This window comes from Scyliorhinus torazame, chromosome 17, assembly GCF_047496885.1.
Source record: "Scyliorhinus torazame isolate Kashiwa2021f chromosome 17, sScyTor2.1, whole genome shotgun sequence".
NCBI lineage: Eukaryota > Metazoa > Chordata > Chondrichthyes > Carcharhiniformes > Scyliorhinidae > Scyliorhinus > Scyliorhinus torazame.
Genome location: NC_092723.1, coordinates 160,133,502 through 160,156,588, shown reverse-complemented (window position 1 = coordinate 160,156,588; position 23,087 = coordinate 160,133,502). Strand labels below are relative to the sequence as shown.

The 23,087-nt window shown below is 46.0% G+C and overlaps 1 protein-coding gene and 1 non-coding gene across 5 annotated transcripts in view; both read right to left on the bottom strand.

Moving 5' to 3' along the window:
* polr3e (polymerase (RNA) III (DNA directed) polypeptide E) overlaps nt 1–23,087 on the bottom strand; it is a 98,014-nt gene that overhangs the window by 62,340 nt on the left and 12,587 nt on the right. For all 4 annotated transcript variants that reach the window (XM_072481489.1, XM_072481487.1, XM_072481488.1 and 1 more), the window contains exons 3-8: nt 17,899–17,994; nt 10,283–10,333; nt 10,095–10,172; nt 5,689–5,807; nt 4,333–4,415; nt 3,248–3,355 (exon numbers count right to left, since the gene is read on the bottom strand). In XM_072481489.1, coding sequence (XP_072337590.1) covers nt 3,248–3,355; nt 4,333–4,415; nt 5,689–5,807; nt 10,095–10,172; nt 10,283–10,333; nt 17,899–17,934 — 475 coding nt within the window. In that variant the 5' untranslated portion in view covers nt 17,935–17,994. The remainder of the gene's footprint in view (nt 1–3,247; nt 3,356–4,332; nt 4,416–5,688; nt 5,808–10,094; nt 10,173–10,282; nt 10,334–17,898; nt 17,995–23,087) is intronic.
* LOC140394655 (small nucleolar RNA SNORA31) lies at nt 2,714–2,844 on the bottom strand. Its single transcript, XR_011935953.1, has one exon. It is a non-coding gene; the product is annotated as a small nucleolar RNA SNORA31 (small nucleolar RNA).

The window sequence follows — 23,087 nt, the reverse complement described above, 5'->3', positions numbered from 1 at the left end:
CCCTACAATTTAAATTATTTTATGGAATGTGGGTGTCGCTGTCTAGGCCAGCATTTGTTGTCCATCCCTAATTGCCCTTGAGAAGGTTGTAGTGAGCGGCCTTCTTGAACCGTTGAAGTCCAGGTGGTGTCGGTACACAGGATTTTGACTCAGCGGCAGTGAAGGAACAGCGATATATTCCCAAGTCAGGATGGTGAGTGGCTTGAAGGTGGTAGTGTTCCCATGCATCTGCTGCCCTTGCCCTTCTAGATGATAGCGGTCGTGAGTTTGGAAGGTGCTGCCTAATGAGCCTTGGTGAGTTCCAGCAGGGCATCTTGTAAATGGCACTCACTACTGTTACTGTTCATTGTAGTGGAGGGAGTGAATGTTCGTGGAAGGGATGCCAATCAAGTGGGCTGCTTTGTCCTGGATGGTGTTGTGCTTCTAGAGGTGTTGTTGGAGCTGCACTCATCCAGACGAACGGGGAGTATTCCATGGCACTCTTGATGGTGGATAGATTCTGGGCAGTCAGGTGCTGAGTTGCTCTCTGCAGAATTCCCAGCCTTTGATCTGCTTATAATCACACAGTTAACTTGGATGGTCCTGTTCAGTTTCTGGTTAATGGCACAGTGGTTAGCACTGTTGACTCACAGCCTCAGTGACCCAGGTTCAATTCCGGCCTTGACTGTGTGGCGTTTGTGCATTCTCCCTGTGCCTGTGTGGAGTTTCCTCCGGGTGCTCCGGTTTCCTCTCAGTCGCAAGATGTGCAGGTTAGGTGGGGTTATGGGGAGTGGGCCTAGGTGAGATACTCTTTCGGGGAGGGGGTCAGTGCAGATTCGATTGGCCAAATGGCCTGCTTCTGCACTGTAGGGATCCTATGATGTTGATAGCAGGGGATACAATGATGGCAATGCCATTGAATGTCAAATTAGATTCTGTGGTGAATTTCACTGCCCTTCATTGACCCAAGCCTGAAAGTTGTCTGGGTCTTGCTGCATATGGACATGGACTGCTTCAGTATCTAAAGAATCGCAAATGGTGAGCATGTGCAATCGTCAGCAAACATTCCCATTCTGACTTTAAAAAAAATAAATTTAGAGTACACAATTAATTTTTCCAATTAAGGGGCAATTTAGCGGGGACAATCCACCCATCCTGTACATCTTTGGGTTGTGGGGGCGAAACCCACACAACCACAGGGAGAATGTGCAAACTCCACACGGACAGTGACCAAGTGCCGGGATCTCGGCAACGTGAGGCAGCAGTGCTGACCACTGCGCCACCGTGCTGCCCTCCCAGTCTGACTTTATAATGGAGGGAAAGTCATTGATGAAGCGATTGAAGATGGCTGGACCTCGGACACTCCCGTGAAGAACTCCTGCAGTAATGCCCTGGGGCTGAGATGATTGACCTCCAACAATCACAGCAACCTCATCTCACTATCAGCATATTTGTCTCCCTGATGTGTTTATCTAACTTCCCCTTAAATGCATCTATGCTAGCTGCCTCAACCACTCCTTATGGTCGCAAGATTCACATTCTCACCACTCTCCCGAGTAAATAAACTTCTCCTGAATTTCCTATTGGATTTTTTTTCTTTTAAATAGTGCATATGTATTACAACATTGTCCATGACTTAGTTGTTTGCATACATACAAGGTGGGGATGCAAGGATTAAGAAACAAAGAATACACATTTTCTTACAACTGTCCAATAAAACTCAAAAGTACTTTGGAAATTGAAATCCAGGCTTAACGGTTCAATATTTCGGCATATTCCAAATGTTGACAAAATGGTGTTTTATTTCAAGATTTTAAAAAAAGGCATTAAAAATGTTCATCCATGAGTGGTGCAAGTCTGTTTGATGCTAAGACCCTCGGTGCATCTTGCCCTGAGCTTCAGCTCAAACCCAGACTTGAGGTAAGCAACTTGAGTCATCGGGCTGCATTGAACCTCAGGATGTTTGAGCGGCACAGTGGCTAGCCCCCAGGGACCCGGGTTCCATTCCGGGCCTCGGGTGACTGTGTGGAGTTTGCACTTTCTCCCCGTGTGTGTGGGTTTCCTCTGGGTGCTCTGGTTTCCTCCCACAGTCCAGAGATGTGCAGGTTAGGTGGAATGGCCATGCAAAATCACCCCTCAATGTCCAAAAGGTTAGGTGGGGTTACAGGAATAGAATGGAGGCATGGGCCTAATTGGGATGTTCTTTCCAAGGGTCGGTGCACTTGATGGGCCGAATGGCCTCCGCTTGTACTGTAAATTCTAAGCTCAATGCACCAAAAATTGAAAATTTTAAAGTCACTCTTGGCTTTCTATGAGCTGCGTAAGTGTATCACCACGAAGTGCAAATCCCAGGCACTGCGACAGAGATACCTCAAGACCGGAGTGTATGATTCTTGATCCAATGTCTTCTCCCGGGTTGCTTGGTAAAATTGCTTAAGGAAAATAAACCATTAGCCCAGGATGGGTATCCTGCTAAAAGCCTCAAAAACATTCACTTCAGAGTTCAGTGAAGGCAAATGGAGTGGGGGAATCTGCTTAACCATGCATAGAATACCCATTTATTTACTTCTAGTCATTGGGACACCAGTAGTCTACTGGTTTTCTCCCAACTACTGATTTTGAGACATGGGCAGGAGAACCAAAAGAAAGGTATGGTATATTGCACCTAAGAAGTGGCAGTAAACCTTCAGACTATTAGATGCACTTATCATGTTTACTGCGTTATTCAACTCAGTTATGTATTCCTCTATTCAATCTGAATTGCTACTAATTCAACAAACAGAAAGCGCGAGGAATTTAATCTTGCACCTGGAAAATAACCTAGAAAGCCACAATGATCAGCTTCAGGTCTGTCAATAGATGCAATTCTATTGGATTTATTAGTGACATCATATTTATGGCCTGTATTTCCGATCCTGATCTTCTCAACGCCTATTGAACCCCTTCATGACCTCTAGAAGGTCACCCTTCAGTCGTCTCAGGAAAAGAGCACCAGCCTGTTCAATCTTTCCTGATAAGTTGTAGCCTTCGTGTTGGTATCATTCTTATAAAATTTATGGCTTGGAGAAAACGTCCCAAATTAACTTTGCTGGGTAGGGAATCAAAGGCTCACTTTTTCAGAGCTCAGGAAGCGTCACACACAAGTTTTGTACTTGACATTTAGATTGGCTGATGCTTGGGCATTGTATGCATTCATCTGCTGCTAAAGTCCTTTCTAAGCTACTTGAAGCACAAGCAACTGTTGGCTGAGTCTGACCCAACTCCCTACCTTCATTTGCAGCCTCTCGTTCCCTGTGTTTTGCATCCGCTTTATCCAAGTAGGAAAAACTCGGTCTCAGCTGTAATATTCCATGTAACGGAGTGACATGTAGCTCCCCTGTCATACAATGATGGAAGACAAAAAGTTTATCAACAGCATCCACAAATATTGTCCGGAAGGTTAACTCCCTGAAATTACCATTGAATCCCTACAGTGCAGAAGGAGGCTCATCAAGTCTGTACAACCCTCTGAAAGATTTTTTATTTAATTTAGAGTACCCAATTATTTTTTTTCCAATTAAGGGGCAATTTATTGTGGCCAATCCACCTAACCTGCACATTTTTGGGTTGTGGAGGTGAAACCCAAGCAGACATGGGGAAACACCACACAGACAGTGACCCAGGGCCGGGATTCGAACCCGGGTCCTCAGCGTCGTAGTCCCAGTGCTAATCACTGCGCCACATGCCGCCCTACCCTCTCACAGATACCCTACACAGGCCCATTCCTCTGCCTTATTCCTGTAACCCCATCCAACCTGCACATCCTCGACAATAAAGGGCAATTTGACATAGCCAATCCACCCAGCCTGCACATCTTTGGTCTGTGGGAGGAAACCGGAGCACTTGGAGGAAATCCACAGACATAGGGAGAACGTGCAGACTCCGCACAGGCAGTGAACCAAGGCTAGAATTGAACTGGGTCCCTGACGCTGAGGCAGCGAAACTAACCAAAATGCGCCCCCCCCCCCCCCCCAGTACTCTCTGCTTCCTCCAATTTACTCTTATTACTGAAAGGTGACGTTTCAGTCTGGTGCAATGGTGGGGAATTCACACGTGTATGAATTGTGCAATGTCTCTTTTGCATCACATTTTTGCACATTTTCTAGATTTACTCTCTCTCCGGACTTAAATAACCCAGAGACAAAACAACATCAACAAGCAGACACAGATCTGTCCTGCTCATCAGATCTCGAATACAATTCTCTCTGAAAGAGTAACTGCAGCCATGAGATTGCCCCTGCTCCACGATAAATCCGCCCTCTTCTTTAAAAGTAGGTGCATCTCAGGTCCTGCAGTCGGGCCCAATTCCCTCACCTTTCCTGTAGACTGCAGCTGCGTAGCGAGAGGTGTTGATGGCAGATTGGATGGATGAGAAGATCTGTTTGTCCATGAGCTTCCTGGAGATGGGGAGAGGAGAAAGCTACAGAGATTAAAATGCTCATCAATGTGGAGATAAACTAACAATGGCAACAGGTAGGTCCCTAACTGAAAGAAAATGAGGGGTAGGGGGACTCTATAACTAGGATTTGATCTGAGGCGTGACAAGGTGCCACACAAAAGGTTGCTGCATAAGATAAAGATGCATGGCATTAAGGGTAAAGCAGCATGGATAGAGGATTAGTTAATTAATAGAAAGCAAAGAGTGGGAATTAATGGGTGTTTCTCTGGTTGGGGACCAAGGGCAATGTGTCCAAGTTTGCAGACGACATTAAGAGGAGTGGTAAAGCAAAAAGTGCAGAGGATACTGGAAGTCTGCAGAGGGATTTGGATAGGCTAAGTGAATGGGCTAGGATCTGGCAGATGGAACACAATGTTGACAAATGTGAGGTTATCCATTTTGGTAGGAATAACAGCAAAAGGGATTAATATTTAAATGATAAAATATTAAAACATGCTGCTGTGCAGAGACCTTGGTGTGCTAGTGCATGAGTCACAAAAAGTTGGTTTACAGGTGCAACAGGTGATTAAGAAGGCAAATGGAATTTTGTTCTTCATTGCTAGAGGGGTGGAGTTTAAGACTAGGGAGGTTCTGCTGCAATTGTATAAGGTGTTAGTGAGGCCACACCTGGAGTATTGTGTTCAGTTTTGGTCTCCTTACTTGAGAAACTGGCACTGGAGGGTGTGCAGAGGAGATTCACTAGGTTAATCCCAGAGCTGAAGGGGTTGGATTACGAGGAGAGGTTGAGTAGACTGGGACTGTACTCGTTGGAATTTAGAAAGATGAGGGGAGGGATCTTATAGAAACATATAAAATTATGACGGGAATAGTTAGGATAGATGCAGGCAGGTTGTTTCCACTGGCAGGTGAAAGCAGAACTAGGGGGCATAGCCTCAAAATAAGGGGAAGTAGATTTAGGACTGAGTTTAGGAGGAACTTCTTCACCCAAAGGGTTGTGAATCTATGGAATTCCTTGCCCAGTGAAGCAGTAGAGGCTCCTTCATTAAATGTTTTTAAGATAACGATAGATAATTTTTTGAAGAATAAAGGGATTAAGGGTTATGGTGTTCGGGCCGGAAAGTGGAGCTGTGTCCACAAAAGATCAGCCATGATGTCATTGAATGGCGGAGCAGGCCCGAGGGGCCAGATGGCCTGCTCCTAGTTCTTATAATAATGCTGCTGCGGTAGAGTTCACTTCCTCTCAGGCAAACAACTATCTTGATGTTACTTACGTTGCATAGGTACTTCCAGAATCATCAGTACAGGTACCATCAACATTGAGAGCAATCTGTTCCCCTTTGCTGCGGCAGTAGTTGGGACTCACTGTGTCGATCGCCATTTCCACCTCGACCTGTGCAGAAAAGCAAGTTAGAATCAGTAAGGTAACAGCCTGGCCACAAGGAAGAGGTGTCAATGGTGGGGAGTAGAGGGGGAGGGAGGTATGTGTTGTCACTGTAAATTCTATGAAATCTATTAAGTCACACAAGGGAGATATTAGGAAATTGGATCCAGAAATAAGACCCCAATGCAGCAGGCAATTTAGGAGTTAAAGAGATTAAGGGGGGAAAAACTACCAGCACAGTCAGAGGGATACGCCCACACCTGGCTGAATTACATTGTTCCAGTTAGACTTAAACTCATTAGTGGGAATACACAGAATGCCCCATGTCCATTGATCTTCCAGACACTCCTATTATGGGCAGCACAGTAGCATAGTGGTTAGCACTGTTGCTTCACAGCACCAGGGTTCCAGGTTCGATTCCCGGCTTGGGTCACTGTCTGTGCAGAGTCTGCACGTTCTCCCCGTGTCTGCGGGAGTTTCCTCCGGTGCTCCGGTTTCCTCCCACAAGTCCTGAAAGACGTGCTGTTAGGTGAATTGGACATTCTAAATTCTCCCTCAGTGTACCCGAACAGGAGCCGGAGTGTGACGATTAGGGGCTTTTCACATTCACTTCATTGCAGTGTTAATGTAAGCCTACTTGTGACAATAAAGGTATTAATTATTATTAGTCCATTACAGAGTCTGATGGCCCCATTGTCTGTCAATGGGAGGTTAGTTGCCTATCAATAGCATGGCTCTTGTTCTTTTGTATAAATGGGAGTGGGCAATGAACCAGGATGACGCTGATGGGATCCAAGTTTGGAGAGAATCCCGAGCAGAGAATCTTTGTTGAGGGGCTGGGCGGAGCTTAGATGGAGAGAGAAAGAATGCTATTTTGAACAGGTACGGCAGAAGGTTTTGGAAAACAATTGAGAAGGCTTTGGAAAAAAGCTTCAGAATGAATGTCCCTACCAGAAGAAAAATTGCATCGTAAATGCAAGTATTGCCTTTGTCTGCTTGTGAAAGTGGCATGAGAGCTGCATGATCTGTTAGTGTTGTTTAATGGGAACTAGTGTGTAAAGGTTAAGAAACTGCATGTAATGTGTTATTGTTAATGTTGAAGTTTAAAAGTTTAAATATTGTTGTATTTTCTTTTAATAAAGTTTGTTTATAAAATAACCGAGCCCTATTTCTTATATTATCGATCCCGAAACAAAACGATCTTTCCACACCGTCTTAAAACTTTAAAAAAATATATTTTTAATTCTCCTTTTTCACATTTTCTCCCAAATTTACACCCAACAATAAACAATAATCAGTAACGAATGTAATGTCAATCCCCATATCAATAATAACGATCCCATCCTCCCACCAAACCCCAGACATTGGCCCACATAAACAAATGACAAAAAGGAATCAGGAATCACTCATAGGTCACCATTAACACATACAGTCCCCCTCCCCCCAACCCCCTAATGTTCGATGTGATCCAATTCTCAAAAGTGCAGAATGAATAATGCCCATGAATTGTAGAACCCCTCCATTCTTCCCCTCAGTTCAAATTTGACCTTTTCAAGCGTTAAGAATTCCGGCAGGTCCCCCTGCCACGCCAGGGCATAGGGTGGAAGTTGATCTCCACCCTAAAAAGATCCGCCTTCGGGCGAACAACGAGGCGAAGGCTACAACATCTGCCTCCACTCCCGTTTCCAACCCCGGCTGGTCCGACACCCCGAATATGGCCTCCCGAGGGCCCGGGTCCAGTTTCACATGCACCACTTTAGAGATTACCCTAAACACCTCCTTCCAGTAATCCTCCAGCTTTAGACAGGACCAAAACATATGAACGTGGTTTGAGGGGCCTCCCCCGCAACATTTACACACATCTTCTACCCCCTCAAAGAGCCAGCTCATCCTCGTCCTTGTAAGGTGTGCTCTATACACCACCTTCAGCTGTATCAGCCCCAACCACGCACACGAAGTGGAGGCATTCACCCTCCGGAGCACCTCACACCAGAACCCCTCCTCCATACCCTCTCCCAACTCTTCCTCCCACTTTGCCTTGATCCCTTCTAGCGGCGCCTTCTCCTCCTCCAAAATAGCCTCATAAACCGCCGATACTACCCCTTCTCCAGTCCCCGTGTCGTCAGCACCTCCTCCAGCAATGTGGAAGCCAACCGTCTTAAAACTTAAATGTTTTTTTTTTGAAAATATTTTATTGAAGCATTTAAATTTTCAGTTTAACACATTAACATCTCTTAAACTACCGCACGGGCCGACACACGTAAAGAAAAAAAAACTTTAAAATGTTATGGTCCTGGTCCAGTCTCTTAGCCACTGTTTATAATAATAATAATCTTTATTGTCACAAGTAGGTTTACATTAATACTGCAATGAAGTTACTGTGAAAAGCCCCTAGTCACTACATTCTGGCGCCTGTTCGGGTACACAGAGGGAGAATTCAGAATGCCCAAATTACCTAACAGCACGTCTTTCGGGGTTTGTGGGACAAAACCGGAGCACCCAGAGAAAACCCACACAGACACAGGGAGAACGTGCAGACTCCCCTCAGACAGTGACCCAAGCGGGAATCGAACCGGGAACCCTGGTGCTGTGAAGCAACAGTGCTAATCACTGTGCTACCGTGCTGCCCATATGTGCTGTTGAGAGCTGACCAGGCGTCTGTAACAGTGTGTGAATACATGTGTGAAGGGGGCACATGCAGAGAATGTACACCACAGAAACAGGACATGCAGCCAAAGGCCCACTTTAGCATTTATATTTGGCATGAGCCTCCTCCCACTCCTCTTCACATCATTCCATCAACACGTCCGTTTATTCCTTTCTCCCTCATGTGCTCCTATGGCAGTTGTGCTTTCAAGTGCCTGGACCCTAATTTCTGGACTTGCCCTCCCTGAACCTCTCCACCTCTTTAACCTCCTTAAGACCCACTTCTTTGACCAATATATCTCCTAATATATGGCTTGGTGTCAGATTTTGTTTCATAATTATCCTGTGCATCATGTTTTCCAGGTTAAACAGCATCCCCTAAATTTTATCTATATTATTCACCTCAACTACTCCTTGATGCAAGTTCCACTCCCTCTGGGAAGAATTACTCCGGAATACCCCATTGGATTTATCAGTGCCTATCTTATATTTATGTCTCCTAGATAGTTTCACCCACAAATGGAAACATTTTCCCCATATCTTCCCAATCAAATCCTTTCATAATTTTGAAAGTCTTTATCAGATCACCCCTTAGCCTCTGTTCTTGTAGAGAAAAGAGCCCAGCTTGTCCAGTTTTGTCAGATAGCTGTAATCTTTCAGTTGCGGTTTTACCTTGAACAGTATTTTCAACCTCTCTAGTGTCTCTGCACCCTCTTTGTAAAATGGAAATGAGAACTGTTGACAGTACTCCAAGTATGGTCTAAGGCTCAACGCAAGTTTGATCTATTTCCCTGCTTTTCAATTTGATACACAGGAGTGTACAGTTCACACTGTTGGGTACAGTATTGTATTGGTTATTTTAATGGACATGTAGAGGCACAGATGAATCAATCCCACCACAGAAATATAGGAATTTACACTGAGTTTTTAGAAATCTGGGAATAATAATCTAGTATCAGTAAAAATGACCATTAAGTTATCAAATTGTTATAAAACAATCCCGCCACATCCCGATTCTTGAGGCATGTGGGTCGGCCTGCGCCCTGGCTCCCACAGGCAGGATGGGCTGATCGCCTATCGTTTGTATCCCTGTATCATTCTACCTGCCCATCTTTAGTGGCCCAGGGTTAAACAAAAGATTAAAAACCCAAAGGCTTGCCACCCTCACATTGATTCTGAATACACCTCCCGCTGCGTCAGGAAGGCAGGCAGCATTATCAGAGACCCCTCCCTCCCAGGCTTTGCCTTCTTCCAGATCTGAAGACCTGCACATTCAGACATAGGAACAGCTTCTTCCCCACAGCTCCTAGACTCCTCAACGACACCCCCTCGAACTGATCTGTTCCCTGTAAGAACACTATTCACGACGCCCTATGCTGCTCATGTATTTGCTTTGTTCGGCCCATTGTTCCGCACTGTAACCAATCACTGTTTATCGATGTACCATTTGTCAATGTACTTTGTCGATTTTTCTTTTTTGTCTACTATGTACGCACTGTGCGTTCCCTTGCCGCAGAAAAATACTTTTCAATGTACTTCGGTACATGTGACAATAAATCAAATTAAATCAGGCATGCTCTTCTTTCCCAATGGCATTACCTCATTGAATGATGGAACAGTGACAATTCCATAGACTCAGAGGGAACTTACTTTCTGTTGTTTAGGTTTTATTCTTGCTGATAAATGGGTGACATCATCGTATTTCATTGTAGCTGGACGCACAGGATACTGGAAATGAGAGAGAGGAGAGAATAAATGAACAGCTTTCTCACAGAGTGTAAGTGTCAAAGATTAAAACTACTATGAAGTGCAGAATAAAGGAATCTGGCGTGACACACCTGGAACAGGTACAGTTTCTCCGCTAGACTCTTGGCCAGGTGTACTTCGATCTGAGAGCAAAGACAGATTCATTATCAGGGAAAGTCGATGGGTCGTTCCAAATATCTCCAATAAACACACTTCACTTCAGCTCACTTTGCATTTGCCCCACACAATCCCAATGTGTTCATTTTAACTTTAATTACAATGCCAATTTTGTGCGTGGCAGCTTCCATAAGAGCAATGTGATAACGATCAGAAAAGTTGTTTTCATAATGTTGACTGAGGGATAAAGATTGGCTTGGACACTGGGGCCAACTCCTTTACTCCTATTTGAAAGATTTCCTGCAATCATTTACTACCACCAGAGAGAGGAGGCCCTGGTTTATCCTCTCATCCAAAAGAAGGCATCTCCAACTGTGCAGCACTCCCTCAGTATTGTCTTGGGAGTGTCAGACGGGATTTATGGGTGAAGGTGTCTCTGAAGTGGGAATGAATCTAAAATATTTGGACTTAAGAGACAAGAGTGCTACCCAATGAACCATTTGCTCAGCCTGTCTGCCATGTACATACTTCCAATTGGCCGAATTTCAGGTGTGATGAATGTAAGAATTTGGCATATATATTGTATTATATGTATCTGCTGCAGTAATATGTTTCTTTTAATCCTGGTTTGAAAGACGGCCAGACTTTGTGGCTGCAGAAGGTCCAATTAAGATATCGTAAAAGCGAGATTATCATTCTTTCAAGCCATGCTTATGTTTACAAGGAGAGTTCCGGTGGTGGCTATGTGGTGAGCAGTCACACATGTGGTGGCTCCTGCCAGGGTACATTGAATTTGGCCCTTTTTGCTTCTTTTATGGGTGATTTTTGGGAGGAAATTAGTTTAGTTTGATGGGATAGAATTCCCTCATACAAGTAGTGTCCAGTAAATATAATACCTGGCAGAGGTCAGGCAAGAGATCGCCGTCAGGTTCAGATGTTCCTCGAGCCTCAGCAGGGAGGATCGTGGGGGAGGCTTCTGCTGCATCATTGGAAAAGATGGACCGACGGATAGAGGTACAAGGCGTGACGATACAGAGGATGGAGGTGGCGCTCTCTGATCATACTGATTGGATTATCTCCCTAAGGCAGAGATGGCGTTGCTGGCTGAAGAACATAAAGTGCAAATGGCCACAGTTGACAATCTGGAGAACTGCTCCAGACAGCAAAACTTAAGAATCATTGGGCTGCAAGAGGGCTTGGAGGGCTCAAACTCACAGACTATATGTCTAATATGTTTGGAAAGGTGGCCGGGGAAGGGGTCTTGCCAACCGCTCTTGAATTGCACTGGGCCCATCATTCGTTGAGGCAGAAGCCTAGATCTGGAAAGACACCACATGCCATCATCGTCAGGTTTCCTCGAAATCTGGACAAGGAGTGGGTCCTGAGATGGGCGAGGACTATCTTAACTGTAGATGGGAGGGCCACGCCATCAGAATATGCCTCGATGTTGGGGTAGAGCTGGCGAGAAAGTGTGCGATGTTTACTAAGGCCAATGCTGCACACAATGTGAGATTTGATGTGGTGTACCCAGTTCATCTTTGGATGACCTTCAAGAACAGAGATTACTTGGATGCTCCTGAAGATGCGAATCAGTTTGCCAAGAAGCATGGACTGGGGGCTTAAGGACTAAGGAGCCTGTTCGGGTACACAGAGGGAGAATTCAGAATGTCCAATTCACCTAACAAGCATGTCTTTCAGGACTTGTGGGAGGAAACCGGAGCACCCAGAGGAAACCCACGCAGACACGGGGAGAACTTGCAGACTCCGCACAGACAGTGACCCAAGCCAGGAATCAATCCTGGGACCCTGGCGCTGTGAAACAACAGTGCTAACCACTGTGCTATCGTGCCGACCAATATCCTAGAATGCAACTTATCTGGTGCCTTGTAAACTTTCAGTACTGACAGTCTATTCAATACTTCCTCATAAATTTTAAACCTTCTAGGGACAGAGTTTCCTCATTTGTCACCATGACCGAGGGAGCCTCCACCTCCTTGGTAAAGACAGATGCAAAGTAATAATTTAATACCTCAGCCATGCTCCCTGCCTCCATATGTAAATTCTCTTTTTGGTCCCTAATCCCTACCCTACTACTCCTTTTATCACCCTTTACTATTCCCAATTATGTTGGATGCCAATTTTCTTTCTCATAACCTTTGTTTCTGTAATGTGCCTTTTCACCTCCCCTCTGAACCTTCGGTATTTCTCTTGGTTCTCAACTGTATTTTCCACCTGACACAAGCAAATATTTTCTTCCTTATCTCAATTTCTATTGCCTTTGCCAGAGGATGTTCTGGATTTGTTTGCCATTACCTTTCTCTTTTTTAAAATAAATTTAGAGTACCCAATTCATTTTTTTCAATTAAGGGACAACTTAGCGTGGCCCATCCAGCTGCCCTGCATCTCTTTGGGCTGCACATCCATGGGGCGAAACCAATGCAAACACGGGGAGAAAGTGCAAACTCCACATAGACAGTGACTTGGGGCCGGGACTGAACCTGGGACCTCGGCGCCGTGAGGCAGCAGTGCTAACCACAGCCCACCGTGCTGCTCTCTACCATTCTCTTTTAAGGGAATATACCTTGAATGAGTCCAGACCATTTCTGTTTTGAAGGTAGCCCATTGTTCAGCTACACGTTTTCCTGCCAACCTCTCATTCCAGTCTATCCGACCCAGCTACGTTCTTGCCCCATTGAAGTTGGCTCTCCCGTAGTTAATTATTTTTTACGCTGGATTGCCTATTGGCTTTTCCTATCATCATCCTAAACCTTATGATACAACAATGATCACTGTCTCCTAAATGTTCCCCACCGACTCTTCATCTACTTGGCCCACCTCATTTCCAAGAACCAGGCCCAATAGTGCCTCCTTTCTTGTTGGACTGGATACCTACTGGTGTGGAAACCTTTCCCGAACACAATCCCGGAACTTTGTCTCCTCCCTTTACACGGCCACTGCCCCAGTCTACATTTGAGTAATTAAAGTCCCCCATTATCTCGACTCTATAATGTTTGCACCTCTCTGTAATTTCCATGTAGATTTGTTCTTCTACATCCTCCTCACTAGATCTACAGACTATAGCGAGCAATGTAATTTATACAATGTCAGGGATTTTGGGGGTTCAGCCGGAGCCGTGCAGGTTGGTGGCCATTTTGCTCCAGCCAAATGGATTCTGTCCTTAAATCCTCTGGGACATCCTCTTTCGTCAGCACTGCAATGCTCACCTTATTTAATAACACCAACCCTCCTTTCCTATCTTTTCTGAATACCTTGTACCCAGGAATATTTAACACCCAGTCCTGTCCTTCCTTGAGCCAGGTCGTTGTTATCGCCTCAACATTATATTTCCGCAAGGCAATCTGCACCTGTAAATTCCCCAATCTCATTTATTATTCTCCGTGCATTCACTTTCTGTCCGTCCCAGTATTTTGTGCATCCTGGTATTCCTCTGTAACATTTCCTCTTGATTCACACAGCCCTGCCCAGTTAGTTGAAGTCCTCTTGACAGCACTAGCATCACTCTGCCACTGCATGGAAGTCAGCCCTAGCTCTGTTCAGGTACAACCCACCTGGCTTGTACAGGTGCCATCACCCTCAGAGACAGTCCCAGTATCCCAGGAATCTAAAGCCCTCCCTCCTGAACCATGTTGCCAGCCCCACATTAATCGGTTTTATCCTCCTAGTCTGTGCTCACTTGCACCTGGCACTGTGAGCAATCTGGCGATTACTACATTTGAGGTCCTGCTTGCTAATCTTCTATCTAGCTCCCTAAATTCTGATTGCAGGCCCCCAACCCCCTCCCCACCCTAGTCATTGGTACTAATATGGACCATGACCTCCGGCTGTTCACCCTTCCCCATAAGAATGTCCTAGAGCTGCTCTGTGACATCCTTGAGCCGGGCACCAGGGAGGCAACATACCACTCTGGAGTCACACCTACAGCCGCAGAAACGTCTGTCTGTTCCCCAACTAATGAATCTTCAATTATTATTGCTCTTCCCATCTTCTTCTTCCAATTCTGTTCAGCCGAGCCGCTCGTGGTGCCACAAACATGGCTCTGCTTGCCCTCTTCTGAGGAACCAGAGTCCCCACCAGCTTCCAAAATGGAGAACCGATTTCTGAGCAGGATCCCAGGGAACTTCTGCACCATCTGCCTCGGTCTCTTGGACTGCCTGGTGGTCACCCATTCCATCTCTGCCACTAAACCCTTAATCAGCAGTAAGCCAATGTGTCCCACGAAGCTCTCCGCCTCCTGGGTGCACCACAGTGACACAGCCACTGCTCTAGCTCTAAAACCCGGAGGTCAAGTTGCTGCAGCTGGCAGCACCGTCTGCATGTTAGGTCCCAGACGAACACAACTATTTGCAATTTGTAAAATTGTGAGGAAATGTTATTGCATCACAGGAGTGATTTTTTAATTCATTTTTGTTAATTTAAAGTGTCTAATTCTTTTTTTTTTTTCAATTAAGGAGCAACATAGCGTGGCCAATGCACCTACTCTGCACATCTTTGGGTTGTGGGGGTGAGACCCATGCAGGCAAAGAGAGAAGGTGAAAACCCCACACGGACAGTGACCCGGGGCCGGGATTGAACCGGGGTCCTCAGCACTGTGAGGCAGCAGTGCTAACCACTGTGCCACAGTGCTCCCCTACACCAAACAGCCTCCCCGAACAGGCGCCGGAATATGGCGACTAGGGACTTTTCACAGTAACTTCATTGAAGTGTTATGGGCGAGGCGTTTTCAGAACCCCAAAACGTATCATGGAGTTCAACCAACCTCTCCCTTTAATGGATTTGTTGCTTTTCCTAGCACACGGCTTTTTCCTTAGGTGTGGGATTACAATTATGGACACGTGGGTTTTTAAACACAAAACAATGTTTATTCCATGAACTCAACTTAACATCTTAAATAAACATTGGATCTCTTAACACCCCTTACTTCAAAGATAACTCAGAAAATATTGCAACAGTAAATAATTCCCTAAAATGTTCCTTCAAACTTCCATGGGACTTAACACCTTTAAACACAATCACATCAGGTTAAAGGCTTTACTTTAAATCACCCAAGTGATCCAGAGATAGTCTTTCATGGCAGAGATCCAGCTCACTGCAAAACAGACACACACACCCAGCTCTTTTCCTCCAAACTGCAAAACTAAACAGCAAAATGGCTGATCTGACCTCAGGTCCACCCACTCTCTGACATCACTGTTTTCTTAAAGGTACATTGCTTAAACATCCATGTCTTAAAGATACCCTCACATGACAGAAGCCTACTTGTGACAATAAGCGATTATTATTATTAATCATGGGGCAGCACAAGTGGATAGCACTGTGGTTTCACAGCGCCAGGGTCCCAGGTTCGATTCCCCGCTGGGTCACTGTCTGCGCGGAGTCTGCACGTTCTCCCCGTGTCTGCGTGGGTTTCCTCCGGGGGCTCCGGTTTCCTTCCACAGTCCAAAGACATGCAGGTTAGGTGGATTGGCCATGATAAATTGCCCGTAGTGACCAAAAAAAGGTTAAGAGGGGTTATTGGGTTACGGGGATAGGGTGGAAGTGAGGGCTTAAGTTGGTCGGTGCAGACTCGATGGGCCGAATGGCATCCTTCTGCACTGTGTTCTACGTTCTATTACACCACAGTAGTGATAACGCTGACCCATGTGTATTTTTTATGTTAAAACAAACTTTCATTTAAATAGAGAATTAACCACATTAACAACAGCAAAATAGCTTTACTGTTAACAGTTACAACAGTTCTTAAGTAAAAGGAGGAATTTTAACATACTTCCTCAACTTGTCCCTCTATTGCTATTAAGCAAACCAATATAATCCCAATACCACTCATGAATAAAGTTAACACCAAGGTTTCTTACTTGCTTTTCTCTGTGCGGAACCTTTGGAGAGAGAACCATTCAGGTCCTAAACTAAAACACCTCTGTTCAGATTAAAATCCGAGGAAGAACTATCTTTTCAGACAGGCCTGGCTCCTCCCCTTAATTATGTCATCTGTACCCAAAGCAGAAGGTATTCTTCTGTAGCTTCCCACAAGATGACCTGTTAAGCCAGGACTAAACACAATACCCCTCATACCAGAGTTGTTATAAAATCCCTACAGTGCAGAAGGGGGCCATTCAGCCCATCGAGTCTGCACTGACCCTATGAAAGGACACTCTGCCTGGGCCCACTTCCCGCAACTCCACGTGCATTAATCATGGCCAATCCACCTAACCTACACATTTTTAGACACCAAGAGACAATTTAGCATGACCAATCCATCTAACCTGAACATCTTTGGACTCTGAGAGGAAATCAGAGCACGCAGAAGAAACCCACACAGGCACAGGGAGAACATGCAAACTCCAAACAGACAGTCATCCAAAGCTGGGACCACCAGGCCGCCCACTTTAAACATAAACAATATTCCATTAGCAGAACACTTCAACTGAAAAATCAATGATTTCCTCATTTTTATAACCCCTTAATCACAGCTTTAGCAGACATACTGTCTGTAAGAATTGTAACCCAGGTTTTAATAACATTGCTGCAAAAAAATATAAAATATGACAATTCCTTACATTCATCACACACATATACGATCATCTAGGCATCAGCTGCGACCATGACTTTGCACAAAATACTGGACATACATTCCACTTGACTGAGTTGCCCTGCCATGTCTTAACTTTATTCTATTTGGATTATTTGCATTAGTTTGCTATATCGACCACAACTTTACCGTAGGCGGAATTCTCTGGTTTCCCCCGTCCCCCAGCTGCGTGTTTCTCGGCTGCGCACCATTTTCTGATGGCGGGATTCTGTCTTCCCGCTGCTTGTCAATGGGATTTCCAATGAAGCTGCTCCACGCCACCGGGAAACCCGCGGGTGGGGATGCGCCACGAGTGAGAAGAGAATCCAGACGACCGGAAAATTCTAGCCTTTATTCCAGATGCTGGTTTGCCACACAGCCCCTTACACCGAACACTTATGAGCCAGTCAGCAGACTAGATTAGCAGACTAGGTTCCTGTTTTTCCACCCAACTTGAAAAGGATTTGCCAGTTTAATTCCCACTTTGAACCAAATTCCCAAATATGCTCACTCGGTCTCTGTCTCACTCAAGCCAAAGCCGTGCGCTTCTCATACAAATGACAAAAGGTGAGAACTCAACCCGAATCGCAGGCACACAGCTTCAGATGGTTGTGAATAACCAGGACATATTGAGTAATTTAAACCAGAGAAAATGTGGTGGCACTACTTGTTTTGGGGTAAAGGATCTCAATTTTGGAGGCGAGATGAATAGGTCGGTTGGAAATGTACCAGGGGTATCACTACGTCTGACCCACTGCAACAAGTGATCAGCAACATCATCTGATACGATTGAACGGAACTCTCAAACTGAAACGCAGCACAGAAGCTCATCAGTGCGCCAGTATTCAACAAAGGAACTCAAAATCTACATATCTGTAACTCCAAAACATCCAACAAGAAACTGAACAAGCAATATAGAAGGAAGGATGGAGTTTGTAAACATATGGGCTGCTCTGAAGGAGACAAGAAACAGAGCAACTCCACGCCCCCTTGACAGTCACTCACCTCCCGTATGATTGGATCATCCTCTTCACTTGCCATGCTGCAATGAGAAGGAGGGGAGCTTGGCGGCTTCTTGGTTCCACTCTCAGGCTTTGCAACCTAAAATATTAAAGATGCATTAATGGGTGGCCCAGCTCTATTTCCCCCACTCCCATTACCCAGCCCTGCCATCCAAACATCACAAGCCTGTCCCATCACAATGCCACTGAAATGCAAAACATTCATCAAGTCTTCTGGCCTCTCCCCCACTTAATCTAATTTAGAATTGAGAAGAGGAATGGGGTCTAAATTGCTCTTCTACAGAATAGGTATATGATCAAAATACATTGGGGACAAAATGGAAACGGTTTTTCAGTCTGCATCTCTCTCCATAAGTCAGCCATGGTCCAATCGGTAACACTCTCATCTGGGTTAGGTAATGTTTCAAGGCTCATTGCAGGATTTTCTCACTGATACCAGGCAGACACATCAGTGTGGCATGAAGGAAGCACTGACTTTTCAAACAAAATTAAACTGTGTTCTTGCCCACCTGGATGGAGAGGATCCTGTGATTCACGGCAGAGAGCAGCAGGGAGCTGACCTGGCCAACAGTCCTTTGCCAATAATTTCATTTGTTGTTTTGGGGGATTTTCCTGAGTGAAAATTGGTTTATAAAACTGTAGCTTGTGCCTGTGAGATAACCCTCATGAGGACGAGTGATCAGTGACTGATCTCCCCGCAGGCTTCATAAAATACAAATTCTCGTGGTCAGTGGGTGAAGGCCCGCCCAGCTGGAGGTCATTAGGGGACTTTTAAATGTAGCTCCCAGACCCGGATGGGCAGTTCCTGATAGTCTTGGGCTTGGACGCTTATTTTGTATGCTTTATTTTCAGTTTAAAATAGACCACTTTTGCCTTTCACTCCATGCCTCCTGGAATTATTACATTGGCGACGAGGATAAAGCAGGAGATTCTGAGCAGCCTTTTCGAAACTCCTTAACGTCAACTCAAGTAAGAAACAAAACAAAAATAAAACCCCGGAAATACCCTTGTTTAGAAAGCTTGAGCCTAGGATGTGGTTTTGGAGGGCTGGCCCCAGTATGCCGAACGCATGCACTACCTCTTCCGTGCCAACCGCATGGAAGGGAATGACAAAGTAATCCTATCCTTTTGACAGCATGAGGTTCAGCATTATTAAGACTTTACCTTATCCTGCAGCACTGACACTAAAATGTTCAACAAGTTTGTGGATCTAGTAAAGAACTATTACGACCCAAACCCATCCATAATCCTCCAGCGTTAACGATTCAACACGGTTGGGAAGACCCCCGAGAAACCAGTGACAGAATTCCTCGCTAGATCAAGGAAGCTGGCCGAATACTGCGAGTTTGGCCCATCCGTGACCAGGATGCTACGTGACTGGCTAGTGTAAGGGATCAATAATGTTGTGATACAAAAATTGTTGGCAGAACCCACCATAGACCTCAAAAGGGCTATAGAATTAGCACTACCCTTGGAGAATGCTGAGAAAAGGGCCCAAGAACCCCAGTGGACAGTCGCATTCTCAGGCGGAGGAGGAGGGGGGGGGGGGGGGGGGGGGAGGAGAAGAAAAAGAGAGAGGACGATTCATATTCCAAAAAGACAGCATTCCCAGGAAAGGCTCCCACGTGTCGCACCCACCACCAACTCAACATTCAGTCAGGTTATTCTGGCATCTCAAAAGATGGCAGGATAAACCTAGAAGTACCAGGGAAGCCTCACTAGAGAACTACAAGCATCAGCCGCAAGACTGGCGTACGTGTGGCCATAGGACACAGCCGAGGTAAGGCTGCCAGAATCAGCAGTATGGGTGCCGCCCAGGTCGGAAGCCAAAGCCACCTCTGGCCCGGGCCTTGCAAGTCCATCAGCCTGTAAGGGTGAAACGATGTAGCTACACTGCACAATCCTAAGGTTTCCCCGAAAAAGATAACACTCTTGGTCAACAGCCATTCCCTAGAAATGGAGGTGGATACGGGAGCTGCCATCTCCATCGGCGGAACATACTTCCAACATCTCCGGGTGGACATCTTGCTCCTAGGCCTGCAACAAAGCAGGGTCAGATTGCCCACATATACAGGGGAATCATTGGCGATTATGGGGACCTCTATGACCCCGGTTATCTATGGAACAGTTGGCCCGCGTCCTGCTGCCCACAAGCTTGGTCCCTCTGCCAGCGTTGGAAGAAGTCATCAAGACCTTGATCTTGGATACCTTGCCAGTATCCGCGAAGGAGATTCAAGTGTGGACCCAGAAGGACACACACTGGCAAAATTGCACCATATGATCCTCAGTGGCAGAAAACACCCCACGGATGACATGAAGCCTGTCCTCAGAGTGCAGAAGCTGGCATCATCCTGTGGGGAGCCCGCATAGTCGTCCTCGCCCAGGTTGGCACCAAATCCTGTCGGCATTGCATACCCTGAGGTACCCAAGTTAAAAACACTGCCAAGGAGCTGTGTCTGGTGGCCCAGGCTGAATATGGACATTGGAAATCTTGTGCCAGGAGAACCAGAAGCTCCCACCATCGACCTCTTTGCACCCATTTGAATGGCCAGGAAGATAATGGGTGCAGGTGCACGTGGACTTTGCTGCATGTTCTTGGGATTGATGTTCCTTATTGTGGTCATGCCCACTCAAAATGGTTAGAAGTACACTGTAAGCCCACCACGACTTCTCCTTTAACAAGAGAAAACCTCAGCAAAGTTTCCGTACCCATGACATACCAGAGGTCCTCATTTCCGATAATGGTACCCCTTTGCGCAGTGGAGAATTTCAGGCATTCAGGAGGTTGAACAGCATTAAACACATCTGAACGGTGTTGTCCCATTCATTGTCTAATGGCCTGCCTGAATGGGCAGTTCAAACATTCAAAACCGGAATGAAGAAACAGCCTGCTGGTTCTTTGGATATGAAATTGGCTGGGTTCCTCTTTGATTATAGGACCATGCCGCCAACGACGACGGGGGTTGCACCAGCGGAATTGTGCACACCAGGTTCCGCCTATGGTTCACAAATTTTGGGGGGGCAAAGCAGGAGACCAAAAACTATGACACCAGAGGACCTTCAGAATAGGAGATGCTGTTTTGTAAAATACCTTGGAGATGGCTCCCAAGGGTTATGTTGCAAAAAACTGGTGCGGGGGCAGAACTGCGGCCTCACGGCGCCGAGGTCCCAGGTTCGATCCCGGCTCTGGGTCACTGTCCATGTGGAGTTTGCACATTCTCCCCGTGTTTGCGTGGGTTTCGCCCCCACATCCCAAAGATGTGCAGGGTAGGTGGATTGGCCACGCTAAATTGCCCCGTAATTGGAAAAAAATGAATTGGGTACTCTAAATTTTTTTATTTAAACTGGTCCAGTTTCTTTCAAAGTCAAAGTCCAAGGGAAGGCCGTGAAAAAAATACCTGGATCTCCTGAGCAGCAGGGAACCCTCTCCAGTGGGGATAGTTTCAGCAGAGACCACGTCATTGACACCTATTGCGACTACCTCCAGCAAGGGGATTCAGCTTATCGGGGCCTGAAAAGTCGTTCTCCCCTGCATCCCCCACCCCCCGACGATGAAGATTTGGGGGTCCGGAATGGAACTGAGGAGACTGATCCTCCGCTGGAGGTCAGCACCAAAGGCGAGCCTCTGTCTGTGACCCTTTGGCACTCAACATGGAAGCGGTCACCCTCAGTCCGCTACACACTCCCGCTCCACCTGCTGCCAACTCGAGACCTTGTGACAAGTGACGAAAGAAGCCTCATTGCCCCGGGATTGAAGGATATGATACCCCTCACGGAGACCACAGGGGGTCGCTGATCATCTCCCGTGGGCTTCAAGGAATACGAGTTCCCGTGTTGAGCAGGTGGAGGCCTTATAGCTGGGGCTCATTAGCGGAACATTTGAATGTAGCTCCCAGACCAGCAGTTAGTTCCTGATAATCCTGGGCTGGGACGTTTGTTTTAGGTGCCATGATAGTGACTTTATTTTCAGGTTAACACAAACCAGTTTGGCCTTTCACTCAGCGCCTCCTGGAATAATTGCAGCCTGTGTTTGTGTTAAATCTTCCAAGCATTGTACAGCACATTAGCTGGAGACTCTGAGCAAATATATTGAACCAAGAAAGAACACAGTTATAACACAGAAACTGGTTATGTGGCCCCTGCAGTCCATGTCAGCATCCAACATCCAAGCAAATTGTTTTAATCATATCGACCTACTCTCGATCTCTTCCCCTTCATCCTCCTGTCAAGTCTCACCTGAATGGAGACAGTTTCTACCTCACATCCTGGCAGCGACTTCCACATTCCCAACTTCTGCTCTCTGTTCAAAATCTCTTGTGTTTCATCTTACATTAATGGCCCCGAGTTCTTGACCCCTGGAAACAGCGTGCCTATATCCACCCAGCCCTCAGTTGGTCGGCATTTGAAAAATTTGTTACAACACCTGCAATCTGCAATGAAATAATGTCTCACGTTCCGAATCTTTCGAATCTGTACTTGCTCGCATCAGGCAGCACCTTAATGACCTGTCATAATATCCTCTATAGAGATCCTTCAGTCAAAAACACAAGAGGAGAGGCAGCCTCTTGAACCTGTTTCTGGTTACTAATCAACATAAATCTAACAAAAACCTTCAGGTTTCAGAGTTAACAGCACAACATTAGTTAAGAAAGACTTGCATTGCTGCAATGCTTTCCACATCCCCAGAACATCTCCAAGTGCTTCACATCCAATGAAATATTTTTGGAAGGGCAGTTGCTGTTGTAATGCAGACAAGATCCCAGCAGCAGCAATGTGATAATGACCTGTTTCTCTTGGTGTAGTGATCATCCCCGACTGAGGGGATAAATATTGGTCAGAACAACAGGGGAAACACCCCTGCTCTTCTGCGAAATACCACCCCAAGATCTTTTGCATCTACCTCAGAGCACAGACAGGTTCATCTGAAAACTGCACCTCCCACATCGCAGCAAGTGACAGCCCAGATTATGCACTGACGTTTCTGGAGCAGGACTTGAACCCACAACCTGCTGAGAAGGGGGTGCTACCCACTCAGCCACAGCCGACACAGAACGCTATATAAATGCACCATGCCGCAATGTTTTTAATAGGTTCTGCCATGTGAGTGATGGAACAGCAGTTTAACTTTAGGGTCCTACTGCTGCTAGTTAGGCCTGCCATTTAAAAAAATAA